The sequence below is a fragment of the Phacochoerus africanus genome, chromosome 2 (assembly GCF_016906955.1).
Source record: "Phacochoerus africanus isolate WHEZ1 chromosome 2, ROS_Pafr_v1, whole genome shotgun sequence".
Taxonomy (NCBI): domain Eukaryota; kingdom Metazoa; phylum Chordata; class Mammalia; order Artiodactyla; family Suidae; genus Phacochoerus; species Phacochoerus africanus.
Genome location: NC_062545.1, coordinates 21768546 through 21794484, shown reverse-complemented (window position 1 = coordinate 21794484; position 25939 = coordinate 21768546). Strand labels below are relative to the sequence as shown.

Sequence of the window (25939 nt, the reverse complement as noted above, 5' to 3'; positions counted from 1 at the left end):
AGTGCTTAAAATATTTTAAATCTAGACATCTCTATGGAAACCCAAGAGAACTCACATTTTATGGCCAAATGACAACCTATAGAGGAGTTACACATCCTCTCGGATCACTCTCAGCGACCTGTGAAACCAGAAACATCTTAGACTTATTTTTCCAAAACCCTTACCTTTGCAGGTATACAACTAAATTGATATAATTATCAGTTTTGCTAAGGAAAAGATAGAAGAGAGCTTATGCCTGAGGCTTCCTATTGATTTTTTTAAGACATCCCTACTTAAAATATTATTAGGAAAAGAATTTTGTAAATTTTGGCAGACATACTAAAAGAGAAAGAATGCAATCAATTTAACAATTGCTTTGAAATACATATCATTAACTTTCTTCCCCTCCTTTCCATCAATGTCAAATACATTTTCTTTTAAAAATTTAACAGTTCCTCTCCCCACACTGCTTATTCCTTGCAAGGGAGGGAGAAAAAATAATAATTACACAGCAAAGAAATTAGATAATGCCTTCACCAGGTGACCAAAATTAACATCTCTAAAGAGGGACAGATGGCCTTTGGGGGCCTCCAGGTGTGACACCCGGAGAAAAACATAACATCACCTAGAATGCATAACCTAATCTAATCATAAGGAAACACTTACAAAAAAAGAAAGGGGGGCGGGCAGAGGACTGTAATATTTTTAAAATGTCAATGTCACAGAAGCAAAGGCTGTGGAAATGTTCTAAAACAAAAGAAGCTAAAGATACATGACAATCAAATGCAATATCTGATCTTAAAATGGATTCGATGCACAGGGCGGTGGGGACAATTCTCTAAAGGATGTTATGGGGTCAACTGACAAAATCGGAATATAAATGATATATTAAATAAAAGTATTATACAAATGTTAAATTTACTGAAGTCAATTAACTATGCCAGGGTAATATAAGAAGCATATAAGAATGTATGATGTATATAACTTTCTACTAAATGGGTCAGAAAAACACACATATATACACACACACACATATTTTAGAGAGAGAGAGGATAAAGAGAGATCAAATGATAAAGCTAAAGGTAAAAGATGTTAATAGGTTCAAAAAATAAAAGATATATAGGTATTTTTGCAACTTTTCTCTAAGCTTAAATTATTTCCAAATAGAGTTTAAAGGAAAATTAACGGTTCTTGCCTACACTGAAGTTCTTGGCTATCTGTTTTCTCTCCATGATATTCCAAATACAACACAGGAAGGGATACTAGCGCCAAGTCACAGGAAAGCACAAAGATATTTTAACATGATCTTTTATCAGTGATTGAAGCCTGCCAAAGCATTACACACCACCCATTCCCAGCAGAGTCCGGGGCACAGACCAGTAAACACTGGCTACTCTAGCAACTTAGATGCAGTCACTTCCCACTAATTTCTCTAAACAAAGCTGTGGTTCTAAAAACTTCGTGCATCCCACAACTGGCAACATTCACTCATACACAAAACGATCCTCTCAGCTGGTGTCCTTGACACACTTCACGGGTATCAGTCCATTGGATTCCGCTTTTCAAACTGGAGCATCTTAATATTTGAAGCCATGTCTAAGGAACCAGAGGATGTGCGACTCAGGAAGCCGGATCCCCTCATCACACGTCCTCAACGCCTCACCACCACTGCTAACTGCTGTCATGGCCTCCATGGCCGTGACCCCACAGAGGTCCTGTATCTGTGCTGGAGGTGCTGCCCTCAGGTCTTCAGTGCTCCGTCCAAACTGACTGTTCCCCACAGCAATGGAGGGAACTATGCCTCAGACCGACAATGTAGGAGAGACTCTTCTATACATCTAGTCCTAGAGAGACAGAATCAAAACGGTAACAACCAAATTAAAATTTTTAGCCATCCTTAAGAATTTGAAATACTTATCCACACTCCAAATTACACCAAAGACAGAACACATGTATATTGATAAGTCTTTTCTATCCTTCCCTGTTTATAGTTTTATTATTATCTTGATCCTTTTGGTAGAAACTATCTCTGGATTAAAATACCCAGATATGGGAGTCCTCTGGTGGCTCAGTGGGTTAAGGATCCAGCGTTGTCACTGCTGTGGCTCTGGTTATAGCTGTGGCACAGGTTCAATCCCTGGCCCAGGAACTTATACATGCCTCAGGTATAGCCAAAAAAATACCTAGATACTATTTTTGGCTTTGGCTTTTTATCCTAGATAGTCCCCTTTTCATGGTATTTTTCATTTTTCCCCAAATTTCAATCAATACTCTTATGTAACAAATGTTTACCAGGAACATTCTTGACATAATGATGCTTGGCCAGACTTACTGGGTGGTACTCTCCAGAAAAAAGCTTTCAGGTTTTGTTTTTTTTGTTTTTGTTTTTGTTTTTGTCTACAAATATTCCCTGAGAAAATAAGAAAGACAATAAGTGCAATGAAGTCTACTTGCAGAAAAGCATAGGGGGCAGAACTGAACTGTGACCAGTTGTAAAAAAGGAATAAACTAGTCAAAGCACTAAAACTTAATGAGAAGATAATTTTTACAGTAGGTGAAATTGAAGAGAAGGTACACATAACACAATTATACATTTAAAATCATGCAAGTTCTCTTCCTTAAAGCTTCTCAAATGCAGTTAAAAACACACATGTACAAAACCAAGCAATTATAAATCCTCTGAAGCATGTAACTGTGATCAGCTGCTACTCTCGGCTCCACAAAAATACTTTTGCCACAATTACATTCCAGCCTGTAATGTAATTCAAAACAAATAAGTCAGAGACATCGCTCAAAAGGCAACACCAACAAATACAGATGCTTTGCATCAAGGAAATGAATCCACTGAATAAATGCAACAGAGAAGGAGCTGTCCTCCAGGGCCTGGAGCAGAGCTTCTGGTGGAACAGCGAGGCCCTCTTCTGGGCAGACACAGAGTTTCCCTGTGGGGCTCTGCAAAGCTATAGGACATCAGAGGCAACCCCAGCTGCAATCAGGAAGTGTGACCATCAGGGACTTCGTGCTGGATACCCTTTCCAAGGGTTTTGCTCACACATTCACATTTTAGATTTGAAATTCTAAATCTGGATTTTATTTTATTTTATTTTATTTTATTTTATTTTTTGCCTTTTAGGGCCACACCTGCGGCATGTGAAAGTTCCCAGGCTAGGGGTCAAATCAGAGCTGCAGCTGCAGGCCACAGCCACAGCCATGTGGGATCCCAGCCACATCTACAACCACAACTCACAGCAATGCCGGATCCCTAACCCACTGAACGAGGCCAGGGATTGAACTTGCATCCTCATGGATACTACCTGAGCCACAACAGGAACTCCCTCTAAGTCTGGATTTTCATAAAAAGAAATAACTGTGTTTGACTTCAAATGAAACTAACCATGCTATTTAACTCTGCCACCAGCATTCCCACCACCAAATGGCACACCCAACCTCACTACCTTGTTCTCTTTTTGCCATAATTCTTATCCCCCTCTAACATACTGGGTAATCTATCATGTTCATTATCTGTCTCCTCCTGCTAGACTACGAGGTCCATAAGGGCAATTCTTTGTTTTGCTCATTGATTCAGTGAACGAAAGAAGCCTGCACAATGGAACTGCTTGACAACAAAGAACTGTCCCATGTATGCACTGATCTTTTATTCTTAAGATACTTCGTCTTCAAAGAAGACATAAATAAGGTCTTATTAGAGCAGTATGCTGTAATTTTAAAATGACGCTTAAGCACTATTTGAAAAGTATGTATTTTCACTAAGTGCTTTATAAAAGCAAAAATTTGTTCTAAGGACCATATAATCATGGTCTATATGTATACGACTCATATACAATTTCCAAAGAAGTCATGAGCTCCCCATGCCCTGGGAGAACATAGTGGCTGCACAGAAGGAAGGGTCTGAGTCTGAAAGGCCAGGCCTGGAGCAGGCGTCTGCAGGGTGGCACAGGTGAGTCTGGACACACATTCTCTGAGAGTCACCTTTCCCGGACCTAGCATAATGGTTCTGCAGGAAGAGTAGGCAGGGCTTCGTAATTTCTAAAACCTTGATCTTTAATTTTTCCTCTTCTTAAAAATGTTCTTCCAGCTTGTGGAAAAGCTAAGAGTTGCTTACATTGTCAGAGTTTTAAAAAGTGCTCATTTGTCCCTTTAGCAGAGCAAATGATGAGAAACCATTTCCCATGGGTTAAGGACAATATATAAACATATTATTTAACGACGTCAACAGCTTTCAGTCCAAGAATGTTGTCCAGGGGCACGAGTCCTTCATTAGAGCAAGTTCAGGATTTCTGGCATTCCTTTTTCCGAACCTTTGATTTTGGTGCTGGGAAAAAAAGAGAAAGAGAGAGAAAAATGAAGAGGTAGCCTGTGCCGATGCTCCTCATACTGATTTAAGTGAAGTACATTATATAGAATAGGGAAAAACTGACCATTCGGATTTTCTTGTTTGTAGAAAGTCTTTAACATTTCCACTGCTTCCTCAGCCCGATATCCAGGGATGCACTGATGAAACGAGAGAGTTGAGAAGGAACACAGGCCAGGGAAAATGTGTGCTCTAGCCCACGAAACCCACAATATATACCCAATTATGTCAACACGTTTCAGATCACGTTAATACACCTTGTGGAGATCAGTAACATGGGTAAGGAAGTACAGTTCCAAAAATATAGATGTACAGCCTCAATTAAACATCGCTCTCAATCAACTAATTATTATTTCTCAATCAACTCCTGTGTGATCATAGGACAACTTATTAGCTAGGTGATCTTGGGTCAGATACTTAAACTATCTATGCCTCAGTCCCTTCATATGTAAAATACAGGTAATTACAGCAATTAACTCAAAAGGACTTGGTGAGGATTAAATGAGATTAAATAAGATAACCCCTGATAAATACTTGGCATATCATAAGTGCTCATTAAGCATCGAGCTATTTTTCTCTGCTGTTCTTTACCAGTGACCCATTAAGTGTTGAAGCGTTTGATTCTAAAGAGCTAGGGTTGGCAACCCACAAATTAAAAAATGGTCAGCTAAGAATGGTTTTTATATTTTTAAAAGGTTAAAAAAAAAGAATATGTGACAGAGACATAAGTGGCTCACAAAGGCTAAAATATTCACACTCAGGCTCTTCACAGAAAAAACTAATCAATCTTTACGACAGAGGGCTTTTAAGTGTTTAGTTTGTTCTACCATTGGTAGATTACTCAAAAGAAGAGATTCACGTGTGAAAGAATGAGAAATGGTGATCACAGGAAGGAGATGAAACTTAAACTTGCCTTAATGATAGAGAATATTTAAAGAGGCTTAGAAGATCACCTCAGGGAAAAAAAGCAGGAATAAACTACAGGTTGTGAGTGAGAAAACCAGCTGATGGGGGAGAGATTTATTATTCAGGGAACATAAGGAAAGAAATTAAAGCAATAAAATTCTGCACAGAATGGGAGAAAATATTTTCAAATGAAGCAATTGACAAGGGATTGATATCCAAAATATACAAACTACTCATATAGCTCAATATCAAAAAAACAAACAACCCAATTAAAAAATGGGCAGAAGATCTAAATAGACATTTCTCCAAAGAAGACATATGGATGGCCAAAAAGCACATGAAAAGATGCTCAAAATCACTAATTATTAGAGAAATGTAAATCAAAACTACTACGAGGTACCACCTTACATCAGCCAGAATGACCATCATCAAAAAGTCTACAAACAATAAATGCTGGAGAGGGTGCGGAGGAAAGGGAACCCTCTTTCACTGTTGGTGGGAATGTAAATTGGTGCAACCACTATGGAAAGTATGAAGATTCCTCAGAAAATTAAAAATAGAATCACCATTTGATCCAGCAATCCCACTCCTGGGTATCTATCCAGAGAAAACCATAATTCGAAAAGCTACATGCACCCCAGTGTTCACTGCAGCACCATTTATAGCCAAGACATGGAAGCAACCTAAATGTCCATCGACAGAGGAATGGAAAATGTGGTACATATTTACAATGGAATATTAACCTGCCAGAATGAATGAAGTAACACCATTTGCAGCAATATGGATTGACCTAGAGATTATCATACTAAGCAAAGTAGGTCAGAAAAAGACAAATACTATATGATATCACTTATATGGGGAATCATCAAGAAGGATACAAGTTAATTTATTTGCACAAGAGAAACAGACTCACAGACTTTGAAAAACTTACAGTTACCAAAGGGAATAGGTAGGAGAGAGGGGATGGACTGGGGGTATGGGATTGGCATGTGAACACTGAGGGCTATGGAATGATTGGCCGATGGGGACCTGCTGCACAGCACAGAGAACTCTACCCAGTATACTGTGATAATCTATGTGGGAAAAGAATCAGAGAAAGAATGGATGTGTGTACATGTATAACAGAATAATTTGTTGTACAGCAGAAATTATCACAACCTTGTAAATCAACTAAACTTGAAAAAACTTTAAAAATGAAAAAAAAAACATATATAGGGCTTTGAAGGCTCCCAGGAGTCTGTTCTGAATGCACTGCATGCTTCAGATGTGCATGAAGTCATCCAATGAATGGAGATTCCAGGGAATTGTCCACCGAGAAGCAGCACCCAGGAGAGGGCAGGGAACAGCACAGGGCCCAGTGAGGGTGGGCCACTGCCCAAGACGAGCCCCCTTTCCTCTTGTGCTTTCAGTAGGCTCCTGCCTGGGTCTACAAAGCCTACATAAACCTTCCCCCTCAAAACAAATAACCTTTCCTATGAGTTGGTCATATCTGGATTCCACAGGTAAGTGAGGTCATACACCATCTGTCTTTCTCTGTCTTATTTCACTTAGCATAATATACTTGAGGTCCAACCATGTTGTTGAAAATGGCAGAATTACCCTTTTTTATGGCTGAATAATATTCATATGTATGACCATATATATAATATGTTCTGTACAGAAGCAGAGTAGAATGGTGGTTGCAAGGAGCAGAGGGGGTGGGGAAATGGGGAGACTTTGGTCAAAGGGTACAAACTTTCCGTTGTAAGAGGAATAAGTTTCAGCATGGTGACTACATAACTATATAGCTATAATGCTACTGTACCATATACTTGAAAGTTGCTATAAGAGTGGAGCTTAAGTGTTCTCATCATAACATAATTAACCACAAAATGGTAATTATGTGAGGTGAAAGATGTGTGAACTAACCCTGCTGTGGCAAATATTTTGCAATACACACACTGTACACCTTAAACTCATACAATGTTACATGTCAACAATATTTCTCTTTTGTTTTGGGTTTGTTTTTTTTTTTGTCTTTTTTTTTCTTCTGTCTTTTTAGGGCTGTATCCATGGCACATGGAAATTCTCAGGCTAGGGATCAAATTGGAGCTGCAGCTGCCAGCCCACATCACAGTCACAGCCACAGCAACACCAGATCTGAGCCATGTCTGTGACCTACACCGCAGCTCACGACAACACCGGATCCTTAACCCACTGAGCAAGGCCAGGGATTGAACCTGTGTCCTCATGGATACTAGTCGGGTTTGTTACCACTGAGCCATGACAGGAACTCCATGGCAATACTTCAATAAAGCTGGGGGAAACAAAATACCCAATAACCTTCCTTCTACCTTGTCCCCCACACAAGCTCCTGCTCCTCCCTGAGAACATTCCCAAATCATGGCCATCACTTTGGCAGTTCTCAGTTTCTCCTCAACCTCACTCTTGCTAGCTTGTGCCCCCAGGACTCTGCTGAAAGCACCCTCTCAGGCATTCCAAGGGACCTACCAACCAATACACTGGTCTTTTCCCCTCCTCAACTTGCTGCAGTCGTAGAGACAGCTGGCCACACTTGCTTCTCTTTAGAACTCCCTCCCTCTTGGCTTCTCAGTACTAACCAAGTGGGTCAGAATGGCATCTCCTACTGGAGATGCTATGTTCCTGGCCCCCGGGGCCCTCGCCTTTCTCCTCTCACAAGCACCCACCTGCACAAACCGCTCTTCTCTCAGGTGGAGTTAGACCCTGGTCTTCCACCTTGGCTGCTCAGTGCAATCGCTTAGGAGCTCATTAAAAAAATTACTAATGCTCCGCTCCCCACAAGACTTCCAATTCAGTAGGTCTGGGATGGGGACCACAGGGGTGTGTGTCCAAGTTCTCCAGGTGATTCTTTTTTTTTCTTTTTTTTTGTCTTTTGTCTTTTTTTTTGTTGTTGTTGCTATTTCTTGGGCCGCTCCCGCGGCATATGGAGGTTCCCAGGCTAGGGGTTGAATCGGAGCTGTAACCACCGGCCTACGCCAGAGCCACAGCAACACGGGATCCGAGCCGCGTCTGCAACCTACACCACAGCTCACGGCAAGGCCGGATCGTTAACCCACTGAGCAAGGGCAGGGACCGAACCGCAACCTCATGGTTCCTAGTCGGATTCGTTAACCACTGCGCCACGACGGGAACTCCCTCCAGGTGATTCTAATGTGCACTCAGGGACCAGCCCCACTGAGTTACAGACGGTGAAGGAAACTGGGTCCTTCTAAGGAACCAAGATAATCTTTTTAAGCATCTATTATAGCTACACATGCGTGGCTTTAATAAAAAAAATTCTTATTAAAATATATTTTTTAAAAACAAGACAGGTAAGGTAAATTAATCGCCAACTTCTTTGAAAAGAATAGTTCTATAGGTTTCCTCTGTGAACTTTAGTGCTGCTTGCAATACACTATTAAAAGAATCTGCATTACAAGAACAGCATCCCACCTCTCACAAATTCCCTCCCCAACTCCAACCCCCCCCCCCACCTAACCCAGCCAAATAAAGGAAGAAAACACAGCATCCGGAAGTCTGGGGGTACCAATGATTTTTTTTTAGAATCTCAAACCACTGCGGAAAAAAAGGTTTGCATTAAATCTGGAGATACGGCTCAAACTATGGCCATTCATTTTGATGGAGCCAACCTGGTCGGCACTGCACACTGCAAATGAACTTATTTTTTTTGGTTCAGCTAGATCAATTCTGTGCAGGGACGAGCACAAGAGGAGCGTGTTTGTGCACTTGACATAACCGGCATGCTGGACAGAAACATTCCACCCATGTCGATATCCAAGGGCTCATCTCTGTTCTGCCCAGAACCCTGGAGGAATGCTTTAGATCTTTCTCATAAATGAAGTAGAGTCAGCAATTCACCTGCAAAGTATTATGTAAGCTAAATTTGAACTACTGATAGAAGTGACTGGAAAAAGCAAATCACTCTGCAGATTTTTTTAATGATCAAGCTAACTGTATTGGTTACTCTTCATCATCCTATTATAGTTTATTTTCTACTGGGATTTCAAAAGTCATCTATGCTCACAAGCGCAGGAGGTGTTAGGAAAGCCAATGTTCAGCTGGGAAACTTAGAATGTTTTCCAAAACTTGTTCTCAGTGGGATTCAGCCAAATTTAGCCCTTCATAGGTACTTAATATTCTCCCAAGAATATCTGAGATCTTTGAAGTTGACTGCCCACCACGTCCAGCATTTAAGTCCTTTTCTTTTTAAAGCATCACACTTTTAGGATTAACTTTACATCTTGGAGAGAAAAACCATCAAACCAGTTTATAGAAACTGATATTTGTCTACAGACTGAACTCTGAAATATAAATTCCTACCACTCACAGACTTAATCATAAAAACTTTGGGAAAAGTGGCACGGTTCTAAGAAAAGTATAACTTCTAAGTGGATTCTTGGGTCTGGGGGGAGTTGCAACATTTTTTAAAAGGCAGGAAAAAAATAATGACAACACAGGTATTGATTGCTAGACACCAAAAATAGTACGGTGCAATCAAGCAAAATGACTGATTTTATGCAAAAATATTGCTCATTCACTCTAAATAGCATCTGTCACTGACATAGTCTGAGCTTCACCCAAATTTGGTATAGCATGGAGGCCAGCACACGCATGGAGGGGACACCCACAGTGGTGGTGTCCTCAAAGACAGCTGTGGGCATGGGTGATGACCACCAGAGGAAATCTCAGAAGGCTGGGAACTCTCCTTCTGTAGGGATTTTGTTAATTAAGACAGCTGGACATTCCCCTGGAAACAACTACCTGTCCTCGTACACTGAGGCATCAATGACTGGGACCCAAGGTCCCACAAGCCCATCTGGGTACAGTGCGGCTTCTTGGTAGACTGATCACACACTAGCTATTTGCAAACCCCATAATGAGGGCAATGTAATTAGAAAGAAAGAAAAAGTGTCACAGTTCATGTTACCTGAAACGGTCTCCCAGTATTCGGTAAATCAGCAGACGCAATGTCTAGAACAGAGCCACAGCCGCCAAATCGTTCGTTCTGACAGCCATAGACGACCAGCGGGATTTCTAAGAAAGAATTAAGGTCCTGCCAAGAACATGCAGTTCAAGTGTGTATTGTGACAAAACTACTGTGGGTTTATACCAGCTATCCTGGAGAGGAAAGCCCATGCCTTCCTCTCAAAGCAAAATTAGGCTCAGTCTTAAAAATCATACAATCCAGTTATATAAAAGAAGTTAAAGGACCTAGAAATTAATGCCTCACACTTGCAAACGGGATGAAAACTAGATGTGTAGGTGCTAAACGCTCACAGATTTGTGCCCTTTCTTGTCTTCCCTACATGATTTATTTTTTTTTTTTTTATTTTTTTTTTGGAATCATTAGGAGAACTGGAACCAGAAAGGAGGTAAGAATTTAATCCAGGGATTTTCACCTCTTTAAAATCACAGATTTTTCCCTGTTCTTTCCTCAAATAAAATATAACCTGTGGCTCAGGTCAAATCAGACCAAAGTGGATCCACTCTGTAAGGCAGGATGCACAGTTTATAAAGTGGAAATTGTACTGTTTATCATACTCAAAATTCTCTGTGTTGTTTTTAAAGTGATAAAATGATTCACGGACACATAGCAAAATAAGTACATTAAAAATGCAAGTATGAAACTGAGTTGTTGAATTATCAAATGAATTTTAAAAGATCTTTAGCCCAGGGAATTATATCCAATCTCTTGGGATAGAACATGATGGAGGAAAATATGAGAAAAAGAATATATATGTATATATGTATGTATGTATGTTTGTGTGTGTGTGTGTGTGTGTGTAGCTGGGCCACATTGCTATACAGCAGAAATTGGTACAACACTGTAAATCAACTATACTTTATAAGTAAAATAAAATAAATGAGAAAAAAATCTTTAGAGGCTAATTTGCCACACAACATTTGTGTTACTCTGTGAAAGACAGAATTCAGAGAGTTGTAGCTTTATCAATTTCCCATTTATCTTCAATTACAATATTATAAATGGTTTGTTTTTTACCTTGCATTTACCTCTGACTTAAAATTTTTTCATACATTCTGTATACTAGGTATTCATGGCAAAAATAAACAATAAAAACATATAAACAGAGAAAGAAAATTTTTAAATCACCTATCATCTCTTATCCAAAGGCAAACAGGTGCATATTTCCTATGCACACTGTTTTATAATCTACTTTATGATTTATCTTGACACAAGAGTGTAAGTCAGTTCTAAGCTTTCCTTGCTCAAGTTTATTTAATAGCTATATGTTTATTGATATATAAAAAAGAGGGGCTGGGAGTTCCCGTTGTGGAGCAGCAGAAACGAATCCGACTAGGAACCGTGAGGTTGCAGATTCGATCCTTGGCCTTTCTCAGTGGGTTAAGGATCTGGCATTGCCCTGAGCTGTGGTCTAGGTCATAGATTCGGCTCGGATCCTACGTTGCTGTGGCTGTGGTGAAGGCCAGCAGCTGTAGTTTCAATTCGACCCCTAGCCTGGGAATCTCTATGCCTGCAGGTGCGGCCCTAAAAAAAAACCAAATAAATAAATAAAAGAGGGGTAGTTTCTGTCATAGCTCAGTAGTCACGAACCCAACTAGTATCTATGACCGGGTTCAATCCCTGGCCTCACTCAGTGGGTTAAGGATTTGATGTTGCCATGAGCTGTGGTGTAGGTTGCAGATGTAGCTTGGATCTGGCATTACTGTGGCTCTGGCATAGGCCGGCAGCTGCAGGTCCAATTCTACCCCTAGGCTGGGAACTTCCATGTGCCATGGGTGCAGCCTTAAAAAGACAAAAAAAAAGCGGGGGGACAACTTTACAACTCAGAAATCTAAACAACTTTTGGGCCAAGAGATACTATATTTTATAATGTGCACCTCCTATAATTTCTTTACCAAGTCAGTGTTTTGATATAGAGAAACAGGTCATGTGTCTGGCCATTTCCAAGTTCACAAAGAGTGCAAGCCATTAACCACAAAGTCAAAGGATACTCATCAGGCGAAGAGCAGCTGCGCACATGATACACGGCTCCACGGTGACATACAACACAGTGCGTTCAAACACTTCCGAAGGAGTCTTGCCACCTCGACGACACCAGTCTAGGACCTGGTCGATGGCCACCATCTCTGCATGTCGAGTAGCCTGAAAAGAGGTGCCTGCCTTGTTGGCTACATGTAACTGTATTTTTTAAATATTCAAAAATAAATAAGAGGAGTTCCTTCTTGGGTGCAATGGGATCAGCGCCATCTTGGGAGCACTAGGATGCATGTTTGATCCCCAGCCTGGCACAGTGGGTTAAGGATATGGCGTTGCCACAGCTGTGGCTTAGGTCATGACTGCGGCTCGGATCCGATCCCTGTCCAAGGAATTCCATATGCTTAAATTTTTGGGAGGCCAAAAATTTAAATAAATAAATAAAATAGACAAAAAGGCCCATCGCTTCTGCCAACGTGTCAGCAAATAAACATTTCCGGAAACACTTAGCAGTTGACAGTGTATTTCCTAGTTCAAGTACCAGAACCTCACCAAGGACACCCAATCTGAGATGCTACACCAAGTGTGCTCTCTTTTTATACTTAGTTATATATCAAAGTACTTTATGGGACACCATTTCAATGAAAATGCTATAGAGAGAAAGAAAGAAAGAGGGAGGGAGGAAGGGAAAGAAAAAGATATGTCTATGGTTTCTGAATATTTTAAGGGAAGCTTGAAATTTTCATAATCATGTACTCCAGTTTCAAATGCGTTTTCAAGGCTGTCACTGACCTCACTCTAAGCAAATCTATATTTAGAATATCGCTGGAATGTCATCACTTACATTTTCTTTGGGCTGAGAGCTTACATACTGGCAGACTCTAGAGAGAAGCAGATATTTGGTATCAGTTTCAGACACCTCGTGGAAGCAGTAGAGTACAGGAAAAATCACACAGCATTTGGAATCAACCACACTTCAATCTCAATCCTGACTGTGACATTACTAATTATATGGCTTTGGGCAAGTTACATAGCTTCTCTAAGCCTTGGTTTCCCCTATGGTTAAACGGGGGACACGGGTATCCATATCTCATAAAGTGATCTGAATTATATGAGGCACAATGATGCATAAGACTATATGTGTACTCTGCTATGTGATAATTATTTATTATATTCATGATAATTGTGTTGATCAATAAACTTAGATTAAGTGTCAAGTATGGACAAGCCACTGTGTTAAACTCTTTGTGAGGGAAAAAGTCTCTGTCCTCAATAAAGCATAAAATTTGGTGGGGCAAACAGAAAGGTATTCATTTACCTGTGACTTAGGGCAGGGTGTGAACAGGGTTGGAACAGTGGCCAAGGCAGAAGGGAACACAGCTGGCCCAGAATTAGAAACTCAGGGCTGGAAGGTACCTTAGAGGAGAGGTTTCCTAATCCGACTACACACAGAATCAACTGGGTGCTTTTAAACATCAGATTCAGAATTACTGAATCAAATCTTGCTTTTATTTTTAAAAAGTGTTCCCAACTTGGGTGCTTTTTTAAAATCAGATTCAAAATTACTGAATCAAATCTCCCCACTGTTCTCAATAAATAACTGTTGACCTAAACCATCTCAATCAACTCTTTTAAACTGCTGAAGAACCAGAAGTTAAGAGGTAATGGGGGGGAAATGATGGAGGGGGTGACAGGGGGTGATGGTATCAGAGCCAAAAGTAGGATTCAGGTCTCCACATTTGGGGTCAAGAGTCTTTCTATACTGTAATCATAGGGTAATTACTATTCTATAGAACACAGAATAGTAAAAATAAATCCAGGCCAATTTCAAATATGGAAGAAACCCAGGTCCCTGAGGGGTTAGATGGATGTTGCTAGGACAGCCAATGTTCTCAAAGTGAAAGATGTCACACTGAACCATAAAATACAAGTAGAGAGATACGACAAGTATTTAAAATACAGAATTCCACTCCCAAATAACAATCTGTATGTTCACTAATCGCTGTTTTATGGTTCACTCCTTATCACACAGGAATTTTGATATCCACTTAACAACTGCTTTGGGAATTTGGGTTCCTCTTTGCTTGTGTTTTACTCAATCTCAGTCTTCTTTTTGTAGGTGTGACGGATGAACGTTAAAGTCCTCACAGCACCAGCACCCACACCAGCTCATTCTCTGGCTCCCAGGTAAGATCAAGTCCGAGGGAGTGGTATGCAGGTTACAAGTATCCTTGAGTCCACCTAGCATTTCTCATAATTCTAAACCTTGATGCTTCATTCGTATTTACTGTACACACTTCAGGAAGTGCTGCCTTAATTCATACACGTCTCAACCCAAATGCCATAAATTCAAGTCGCGCATGCTGCTAGAGAGCACCTGTAGGTACAGAGACAGCATGTGGTGGAGACTGTATTTCACTTTACCTGATATAGGAAGAGTTTCTTTTACACAATCTTTTTTTTACTTCCAAAGTTATCAGTTGAAGGTAATTTTTTAATTTACTAGGAGGAACACATTATTTCAAGGTACTAAAGAATGTGATGTGAGTTAAACTGATGTGCTTTGTAAAGTAGAAGTTTCACATACTACATTTGTTTAAAATGGAGATGGTTTCATTTCTTCTACACAGACACTCTGATGTAATAAAAGCCCCTTTTGGGTTTTGCTCAAGTGTTAAAGCAAGACCCCATGAAGTAAAAAATCAGACCTGAAGAATTTACTGCTTCATTAAATTTTTCTGAATTATCCGAATTTTTTTAAAAAAATCAACATGCAGGAGTTCCCGTCGTGGCACACTGGTTAATGAATCTGACTAGAAACCATGAGGTTGCCGGTTCGATCCCTGGCCTTGCTCAGTGGGTTAAGGATCCGGCGTTGCCGTGAGCTGTGGTGTAGGTCACAGACGCGGCTCAGATCCCGGGTTGCTATGGCTCTGGCGTAGGCCAGCAGCTGCAGCTCTGATTCGACCCCTAGCCTGGGAACGTCCATATGCCGTGGGATCGGTCCTAGAAAAGGCCAAATGACAACAACAACAACAAAAAATCAACATGCGTTACTTTCATAATCAGAAAAAAAAGCATTAAAAAAAAAGAGATGTTTAGGGCAACTATCCCAATGATACCTACAGGACTCTACACAGACCCATCTTTTCTCCAACTATGATAAATTCACCCCACGCCTACCATCACTGCCATATGTTTGCATTTATACTCTTCAACTCACATTTTTGGTTTGATTAACTTCGTTTCTTCCCTTCCCCACAACTTCATTATTGTAGACCATGAGGCAGCCAACAGGAACCTCAGTATTTTCTAGGGCTTCTTTGGCCTGAAAGACAAAGTGGAAAATCTAAGATGTAATGTTCAATACATGAAAAGATGATGGGAGAGGAAGAGACACAGCTTCAGCAGAATATGCAAGAATAAACACCAGAGCAGAGAGAAATGCAGCTCAGCCTTTGCTTTTCCCACACATTGTTCAGTTATTTAGTGTCTTTTTTCTCTGTTGTGTCCATATTAAAGGGGACTCAGGAAAAAAAATCCCCCTCATAGGTCCTGAGGTCCCTGATTTTTCCTTCTCATTGGAAGCAGAAGTGACCAAAAGTCTGCTATTGAATCTTTTTTTTTTTTTTTTTTTTCCCTTTTTGGGGCCATACCCATGGCATATGGAGCTTCCCAGGCTAGGGGTCCAATCGAAGCTGTAGCTGCAGCAACAGCAGATCTGAGCTGCGTCTGCAACCTACACCACAGCTCATGGCAATGCCAAATCCTTAATCCACTGAGCAAGGCCAGGGATCAAACCCACAACCTCATGGTTCCTAGTTGGATTCATTTTTGCTGAGCCATGATGGGAACTCCAAGTCTTATTCTTAAATTCCAGAGTCTGTGCACCTTTTCTGAGATAGTATATCTATCTATCTATCTATCTATCTATCTATCTATCTATCTATCTATCTATCTACCTATCTGCAAAGAGGTAGAATAAGTAACATGTATAAGTCTTTTATTAAAATTCTTGTTGAAATTCTATTTGCTTAATTTTTTGTTTCTTTAAAAATTGGAGTTCCAATAGCATAAAGGTGACCAGACTGAATATCTCCCTGTGCCCACAATTTCTGCTCTAGGTGAGACAATAAAAACTTAGGAAAAAAGGGCACAACCACTTTGGAAAAGATTTTGGAAGTTCCTTTAAGAAGTAAACATATGGAAGTTCCCTGGTAGTCTTAATGGTTAGGGCTCGGTGCTTTCACTACTGTGGCCTGGATTCAATCCCTTGTCTGCACTGAGATTCCACATCAAGCTGATGCACATTGTAACCAAAAAAAATTTTTAATTTTAAATTTTAAAAAAGAAGTGAACAGCCATATAGTCTGAGAACATACAGCCCATTCCACAACTAAGTTTTTATTTAAGGAAATTTGTGTCCACCAAAAAAAACCCAAAAACAAAACCAAAAAACACCTTGTAAAAGAATGTTCATGATAGCTTGATTCGTAATAGCCAAAATCTGGAAATAGCACAGGTGTCCATCAACAAAAGAATGAATAAACAAACTGTAGCCTATTCACACAATGGAACTCTCCCTACTCAGAGATAAAAGGAAACAAACTACAGATCCACACAACAAGGATGAGTCTTCCACATGCTAAGATAAAAGAAGTTAAACACAAAAGCACACATCCTGTGTGATTCCCTTCACATCAAGTACTAGAAAAGACAAAACTAAACTGCCAAGAAAGAAACTGGAATAGTGGTTGCCTCATGAAAGGGGATGTGTAGATTGATTGCAAAGGGACATAAGGAAACTTTCTGCAGTGGTGAAAACTTTATCTTAATAAGGGTGTGGGTCACACAGAAGTTCACGTCCCTCAAAACTGAATGAGCAATACATTTAAGACCCAAACCCCAAACTTGTGTTGTTTTAAACCACCAAGCGTGTGATAATTTGTTACAGAAGCCACTGGAACAAAGAAGGCTCAAAAAAAAAAAAAAATCTTAGAAAATGAGCAAAAGACATTAACAAATATTTTACCAAAGAGGGCACACAGATGGCAAATAAGTATATGAAAAGATGTTCACATCATTGGCCATTAGGGAATGCAAATTAAAACTATAATGAGATATCTCTACACAATTACCAGACGGCTAAAATAAAAAATAGCAATGTCAAATGCCAGCAAGACAGAGAGACAGGATCACTCACACGCTGCCAGTAGGTATGTAAAATGGTACAGCCCCCCTGGAAGGTCATTTGGCAGTTCCTTAAAAATTCAAACATGCACTTAATATATGACCCAACAATTGTAGTCCTAGGCATTTATTTACCCAGGGGAATGAAACCTTATGTTCTTATAATACAAAATTTTGTATACAGACATAAATGTTCATAAGAGTTTTATTCATCATAGCCCCAAACTGGAAATGACCCAAATGTCCTTCAAGGGGCAACCCAATTAAACAAAGTTCACAATATCCATCCACGGAAAACTACACAGTAGGCCAGTAGGGAGTTCCCATCGTGGCTCAGTGGTTAACGAATCCAGCGAGGATTTGGGTTTGATCCCTAGCTTCGCTCAGTGGGTTAAGGCTCGGATCCCGCGTTGCTGCGGCTCTGGCGTAGGCCAGAGGCTACAGCTCCGATCTGACCCCTGGCCTGGGAACCTCCAGATGCCGAGGGAGCAGCCCAAGAAAATGGCAAAAAGACAAAAATAAATAAATAAATAAATAAATAAATAAAAGGGCCAATAATGTTACCAATGGGGAATGGCCTAGCCTGCCAAGCTGAGGGTGAGGGGGTGAGCAGTTGGAATGGTAAGTTGGGGAGGAGGTGAGAACAACCCCCAAACTCCACAGAAATGAGTTTAGGTGAAATGCTTTTCAGTAAAAAATGTATAGATGTGTGTGTTTATACACATATAAAATGCATGTGTGTATATACGCATATATCAAATACACACACACACACATTTGCTTTGCTGTCAAGTTCAAAATAAATTTAACTAAACTGAAAAGAATTTTCAGTCCATCCCATCTCATATTTTCCAATGGTCCCAACTCTTCTGGTCAAGTCTGAACATTTCTTTACGAATGCACAAGAGCTCAGGCAAAATGGGTCTGAACTGTATGTAGGTAAGTTTCTAATTGCCTCATCTTTTTTGAGAGGGGCCCAGGCTGAGTTACTATTTAAAACAGCAACTTGGTCTTTCATAAATTAACCCAACTTTCAAAACTGAAGAATGAAATCTGTCTTCTTCCTGGCCCAAACACTGGTCTTAAATGTCTTTAATGTCATTTCTTTTGCTCTGTAAATGCCACTTCCTTCACTCTAGACAACAGGGGCCACCAGGTACAAATAATGACAGCTCTAGGATGGAAGAGACTTTGTAGTTTCTCTAAAGCCATCACTCCCATAAACGACTTTCTAGTGATGTGGTGGTAGTGGGGGGAGGGGGCAGACTGCACTGTGGGTAGACTCTTGACATGTCCCCAGATACATTTCCTACAAAAGAGAAAAAAAAAAAAAAAAAAAAGGGAAAAGACAACGCAACCAGAACAACTCTTAGAAAATAATAATGCTCAAAAGGTCAAACTGCACTACATCTGTGACTGCTAACAGCTCTCTGAAGTTCTCTTTTCCTGCGAACAAGGTTAAATTCCTCAGCCTGGCACTGAGAGCCTCCTAACTACCACCCATTCTCCCTGCCAGCCAACCAAATAAGCCTCACTTTCCTTTATCCTTTGAAGCCCCTAGTGCTTAAGCTTTTAGGAGCCCCTCTGAAATGTGATGAAAGTTATGGATCCTCCCTCATGAAAAAGGTACGTACACACAACATTTTTATATATAGTATCAGGGTGTACAGCCCCCTCTAAAACCTGGGCCCCACTTAGGAGGCCCTGATCTAAACAGACAGCTGTGTCACCTCCTAACCCAAGACCAAGTCCTCCAGTTCTCTGTACGTGATGGTTCCTCTGCTTTGACCAACCTTTCTCTTCTTTTCCACCCACTCACATCCTATTTAACCTTTTTAAAGTTAAGAAAGTATCTTGCTCAGGACTTTGTCACCTATTATCTGAGAGCACTTTATATCAGTCTCTTACTCTGGACCCTGGACTTGCTACTATTAACTTCTTGATATGTGTGTGGCTTAATTTCATCAGCTAAATACTACGATCTCCTGGGAGGCCAGCACCAGATCCAGGCACAGGCAAACCTGATTTGCTCACCCTTGCAGACCTAGCACGCAACACAAGGCCGAATGCATAGGAAACAATCACATCACATTTGTTAAAACGCATGGGTCTATGCTTGATTTCATTTTGAATTTCCCTCAGACCTAGCACCATATTATGCAAATACTAGACACCCATAAAATGCATACTACAATAATATCCAATTGATTTATTCCAGAAAACTTGCAACCTTTCTCCTCTGTCTCTGAGAATGTATACATACTCAATCTTTCTTTTCTCCCTAAGTATAAAGTAAGTACATTCAAGGCAGAAAACGTGGGGGTAAAGAAATCCACACATCAATGAATAAAAACCACTTATAATCCCAATACTTCAAAATATGATCACTGTTACAATTCCATTACAGAAATTTTTCTATGCCGGCATATACATATTTGTAGTTTTCTAAAAAGCCACATAGATTTATACTATATATACAATTGGGCAGTCTGCTCTTTTGATTTCCCTATGTTGAGTCATATTTTTTTAGCACATGATTTTTTTAAGGTTACAGAGTGCTTCTCTGCATGAATATGTATGATTCATTTAGTTGGTCCCCTATTGCTTGACTAGCACCTGTGGCTATTTTTCAAGTTCTTTGCCACTGTAAAGAATTGAAGAACTTCCCTGTATATCTCCATCACTTCCTTATGAATTATTCCAAGAAAGAACTATACAATACAAAGGGTTCCTACAGTGTAATTTTTTAAAAATTAAAATAATAAAACTGGGCCAAGGAAGACATGTCCAGGAAATTCACAGAAAAAAAAATCCAAATTAGGATGCTCCATACACAGTGGGATGAAAGTGAACAGGCAGAGTGATCCAGGGGGGTAGACCGGAGAGCACTGTGCAGCCAAGCACAGCACAGTACAGGAGGTGAAGACGGTGGCTGGGCTCAAATCACAGCCCCATCTTTACCAGCTCCCTAACTTTCTGAAGTTTACTTAACTCTAAACCTTAACACCCCCATTTGAAAATGAGGTCAGTAATAACACACACCTCCTAGGGCAGGGGTACTGTAGGGCTTATATATCAGGGCTGGTAGGAAACACTCTGCATATAGCATTGTGTCTGGAACATAAGACTGCAACACTGTTCCTTATTCTTTTGTTTCTAAGCCTAAACATTTAGGATGATATGCTGTGAGGATTAAAACAATAACCTTTATTATAAGCTTAGCCCTCCAAAAGGAAAGTGTCATGAAAAATCCTTTTACAAAACAACAATGAAGGGTAGATACCTTATTTAAAGTTTGATAACTTTATCAAAGAACAACCAGAAAAGTAGCACTGATGTTACGTCTCACCTGTAACACTGTCAAATATGAAACAGTGATAATTCCAGGGCTGGTGGGAAGAGAAGTAGAACAGAACATTTTTACACACCGGTGATAGAATTGTGGCCATTCAGACCAGTGCTGTCCAACAGAACTTTCTGTTGAAATGGACATGTCCTTTGATCTGCACTGTCCATTGTGGTATCCACTGGCCATGTGTGGCTACTGAGTACTTGAAAGGCAGCTAATGGGACTGAGGAACTGAATATTTAATTTTATTTCATCTTACTTTAAACTTAAATAGCCACATGTGCTAGTGGCTACTGTACTGGACAGCATGGCTCTAGAAGACAATCTAAAAACGTCTCGAGGTCTTCAAAATACATACATCCTTTGTCCCTTTTGGTCATCTATTCATAGCAATAAAAGTACTGTGGGATGGGAGTGAGAGGAAAATAAGCCAAAATAAGAAATACTTAAGGAGTTCCCGTTGTGGCTCAGCAGTAATGAGCCTGGCTGCTATCCACGAAGACGAAGGTTTGATCCCTGGCCTCACTCAGTGGGTTAAGGATCCAACGTTGCCATGAGCCATGGTGTAGATCACAGACTCGGCTCAGATCCCAAGTTGCTGTGGCTGTGGTGTGGGTTGGTAACTGCAACTCCAATTTAACCTCTAGCCTGGGAACTTCCATATGCCTTGGTTTTGGCCCTAAAAAGCAAAAAACAAACAAACAAACAAAAAACCACTTAAGATGGCAAAAAAATGCATGAGAAGATGTTTAACATCACTAATTACTAGAGAAATGCAAGTCAAAACAATGAGGTATCATCTCACACTAGTGAGACTGGCCATCATCAAAAAGTCTACAAACAATAAATACTAGAGAGGGTATGGAGAAAAGGGAACCCTCCTATACTGTTGTTGGGAATGTCAATTGGTGCAGCCATATGGAGAACAGTACGGAGGTTCCTTAAAAAACTAAATGTAGAATTACCATATGATCCAGCAATCCCACTTCTAGGCATATATGTAGAGAAAAACCATAATTCAAGAAGAGACATGCACCCCAATGTTCACTGCAGCACTATGTACAATATCCATGAAATGTCCATCAACAGAGAAATGGGTAAAGAAGATGTGGTACGTATATACAATGAAATATTCAGCCATAAAAAGAATGAAATAATGCCATTTGCAGCAACATGGATGGACCTAGAAATTACCATAGTAAGTGAAGTAGAACAGAGAAATACAAATATCATATGATATCACTTATACATAGAATCTAATAAAAATGATACAAAATAACTTATTTATAAAACAGAAACAAACTCAGAGATTTCAAAACCAATCTTATGGTTACCATAGGTGAAACAACGGGGGAAGGGAAGAATTTGGAGGGGACAGGAATAACATTTACACACTACTGTATAAAATAGATGATTAATGAGAACCTACTGCATAGCACAGGAAAATCTACTCAATAGTTTGTAATAATCTATATGGGAAATAAGAATATATATATTCTATATATGTACGACTGATTCACTTTCTGTACACTGGAAACTAATACAACATTTTAATTCAACTATATTCTAACAAAATTAAATTTTTTTTTAAAAAGAAACACTTAAGGCTGGGGGGGAAAGCCGTTCACAATCATAAAGAGAATACATAATTCTGTTTGTTTTAAAATACATATGTCAACAAATAAATTTTAAAAAACCCACCACAGAATTTTAACATAAAAAAGGTATATAGACCTGTTTACATATGGAAGGGCACTCAAAGTATTTATGACACTATCTCTGATGGTAGGATTTTTAGGTAATTATTACTTAATTTGTTAAATTTTTTTTACAGTTTGAATTTTGCATGATTATGATTTATATAATCAGAAAAAGAAAATATTTTCATTTGGAAAAAATACCATACAGATATTACTGGATCAAAGGATAAACTCAGTTTTAAGGCATTTTTGTGCATACATAGCAAAGTTTTCCTCTAAAAGGTTGCCCCAATTTCAGCAACCAACTAGCCAACTCCTCTTACACACACCCTTCCCAGCAACAAGCATCATAATTTTTTTCAGCTTTGTTGATTTAACAGGTGAAAAAAAAACGTACTTTTTAAATCTGAATTTAATTGGTTACTAGTGAAATCACACATTTGTTCACTTGCCAGCTATTTGTATTTCTTTTACAAAATTCACGTTTTTGTTCATGTTTTTGCCATGTCCATATTCTTTGACTTTTTTTTAGTAATGGGGTATCAATCTTATTAGTTTGTAAAGGTTGTTTATATATTATCAAACCTGTCCTTTTATATATATTGCAAGTATTTTTCTCTTTGTAATTTGCTTTGTTACTTTGTATCTTATCTTTTTAATATGTAGACATTTCAACAGTTATATAATTAGGACTATCTGTTTTTTCCTTAATATTTTTTGCCTTTGGTCATATATTCAGAAGAGCTCATCGCCACGCCAATTCCTCCAAGTCCTCTCCTAATAAATACTAACATCAGAGCCAAACACTCTAGTTACTTGAACTGACCATATAAATATGTCGATTCTGTACAAATGGTATAAGGATGTTAGTATCCTCCCTATCCCATGCTTACTAGACATTTCACTTTCAAATTCCTTGGTATACATAAGAGATTATCTTGCTGCCTCCAGATTTGGCACTAGTTATGTTTCTGGTCTAATCTCAAACTCTCCTGTGTACCTACTATACTTTCAATTATTTCAACAATTTTTCAAAGTAATTTGAGATCTGAAGTTTCTTTAGTGGGGAGGGGATGGTTGGACAAGGCATAAGATTTATGACAAGCACTTTTTCCCCTTTGTCCAAGGCCAGGAAGAAATAAATACTATAGGACAAAACAAAACAAAAAAAAACGATAAGGCCCTCCTTGACCCAGTGTAGATAAACTAGGTAATCACACCCTGGGTGTTTCTAATCCAATCAAGGGACAAAAATGTCAAAGCCAGAGAGATCCTAGAAATACTTGGAGTTCAATCTTCCCATTTTATAGAGCAGAAAGCAAAACCCTAGGGGTATATAATGACTTGCCCAAGGTCATACCAAAAGATAGTAATAAGATTGAAATGTTTGGTCCAGAAATCTAGAGAATACAGCAGAGGTGGGTGGGTGAAATGTTTCAATATGGTAGGACCACAGATGCTTACAGGAAAAGAAAAGATGGAAAGAAAACACATTTCTGATATTCAAAGTGGAAAAGCTCAATGAATGATTAAACTCCACTGTTTCTGGAACCACTACTGAGCCCTTGATGGCAGCATCTTTCAAAATTTCATCTAAGCAAGCTTCACATAATTACTCTGACAGCTCCCAAAGCAAATGAAAATAAACACAAGAGACCACAAATTCTAACTTCCCATTGCAGTATCCACAGCCCTCCAGATCTCTCGCCCATAGGAAGATATAAATGCAGCTTAATCTAAGATAGTTTAGCCTTCACGTGCATTCATTATCATCCTCACTACTTATTAAGACGCTGCCAGGAGTTCCCATCGTGGTGCAGCAGAAAGGAATTTGGAAACATAACCAACTAGGAACAATGAGGTTATGGGTTCAATCCCTGGCCTTGCTCAGTGGGTTAAGGATCTGGCATTGCCATAAGCTGTGGTATAGGTCGCAGACATGGCTTGGATCCTGCATTGCTGTGGCTCTGGCGTAGACTGGCAGCTGTAGCTCTGATTGGACCTCTAGCCTGGGAACCTTCATATGCCCTAAGTGCGGCCCTAAAAATCAAAAAAAAAAAAAAAAAAAAAGAGAGAGAGAGAGAAAGAAAGAAAGAAAACTACTTAGCATACGACATTATTGAAATGAAGGAAAGTGAGATTTTGATACCACATGAAAACTCTTTGTCTCCAACTGGGAGAATTTGGCAACATAAAAGAAGTTCAGGACGTATAAATTCATACAATTACAAGTCGATTTTTTAAAGGCATATGTGATCATTCATTACAGTAGCAGATAGAAAGTTATGTATCTTGTTAGTTTAATGGAGGAAATAAATGTGGATGTAGGTTTAAAGAACGGGTCATGAAATCAAATCAGTAGGTCGTGGCCAACATTTTTTTCAAAATGAAACAAAAAAGAAATACCAGAAAAATTGTACATGGGACTGCTAAGCACTGGTCTGTGAAACTTTTGCTTCAATTATGGCTATGTGTGTGTTTACTGGGTTGTGATACAAAACAGATTTTTTTTTTTTTACTGTGAGTCACTTTCAAAAAACTATGAGAAACAAGTGTCAAAGAATATATATGCGTGTATGTGTGTGGGCACGATCTATGTACTTATAGATATATGTCAAACACACTTTTATCCCTACTAAAGAGTTCGCTGGGTAAAGCTTGAATTACACACAGATCTGATTGGAGCCCTCCCTTAACCAGGAGCCCTAAAGGGAGCGAAGGAAAGAAGTAAAAAAGAACAGAGGTCGGGAGGATGGATGGATGGATGGATGAATGAATAAATGGGAGGCTCTGTACAGGGACTTGTTTTCATCGTGCTCTCTACCAGAAACATCCTCAGCTTTCTACCTTCTAGTAGATAGGTTCAAGGGGTCATAAACACAAAATAATGTGATTTCGCGGATTTGCGAGTGTGTCCACACGAAAGAAGGGGACGCAGCACGCACGTGCAGGAGCCCCCGAAGATCAGGGATTAAGTCTGAAGCATAATTCCAGCGGGTGAAAAAAGAAATAATCCCTGTATTCCTCTCTTCCTTTCCTCAGAGCCTCTGTGAAAATGGGCTAAAGAAAATTTCAGAACAACACAGCCAGCTGTTACCCAGAGAATGTGAGTGCCATCGAGACTATAGCGACTAGCTAGGAAGCACCCTTGGGACCTTCCGTATCCCGACACAAATGCTCCAGTTGGATAAGTGGGGGAAAAGTTCCCATCCTATACATCCGCCACTCCACTCCCCTCACCATTTGCATCGCCTGCTCCATCCACTTTTCGGTCTCCTCCGCGGACACCGAGCACTCGCCGTCGGCGGCCGGCGTGGACTCCCCCTTGGCCTCCATTCTGCACGCGGGCCGCTGCGCGCAGCGCCAGAGGCCGCCGCAGTGAAGGAACGCTGGTAACGGAACGCGGCGGGTGCGGGCTGCCGTTTCCGGGGGAGTCGAACGATGGGGCACTCGGGAGCGAATTC

At 39.9% G+C, this 25939-nt stretch overlaps 1 protein-coding gene across 2 annotated transcripts; it reads right to left on the bottom strand.

Moving 5' to 3' along the window:
* Nucleotides 1–1269: 1269 nt before the first annotated feature.
* On the bottom strand, nt 1270–25905 carry ADAT2 (adenosine deaminase tRNA specific 2). Of its 2 annotated transcripts, XM_047770054.1 has the most exons (6): nt 25716–25905; nt 15460–15564; nt 12254–12404; nt 10206–10312; nt 4419–4491; nt 3721–4312 (listed from the first exon to the last, which is right to left on the bottom strand). In XM_047770054.1, the coding sequence occupies exons 1-6, from the start codon at nt 25809–25811 to the stop codon at nt 4269–4271; spliced, it is 576 nt and encodes a 191-aa protein (XP_047626010.1). In that variant the 5' UTR covers nt 25812–25905; the 3' UTR covers nt 3721–4268. The 2 variants fall into 2 exon arrangements, with proteins under 2 accessions (XP_047626009.1, XP_047626010.1); XM_047770053.1 differs by lacking the exons at nt 3721–4312; nt 4419–4491 and adding an exon at nt 1270–1823 and having other exon boundaries at nt 25716–25904.
* Nucleotides 25906–25939: the final 34 nt, after the last annotated feature.

Coding starts and splice junctions, on each gene's coding strand:
- ADAT2 (XM_047770054.1), bottom strand. CDS start 25,811: ATGGAGGCCAAGGGGGAGTCCACGCCGGCCGCCGACGGCGAGTGCTCG. Junction 15,565..25,715: donor TGGAGCAGGCGATGCAAATG/GTGAGGGGAGTG, acceptor TTTGTCTTTCAG/GCCAAAGAAGCCCTAGAAAA. Junction 12,405..15,459: donor AAGTTAATCAAACCAAAAAT/GTGAGTTGAAGA, acceptor ACCTCTTTTCAG/GCTACTCGACATGCAGAGAT.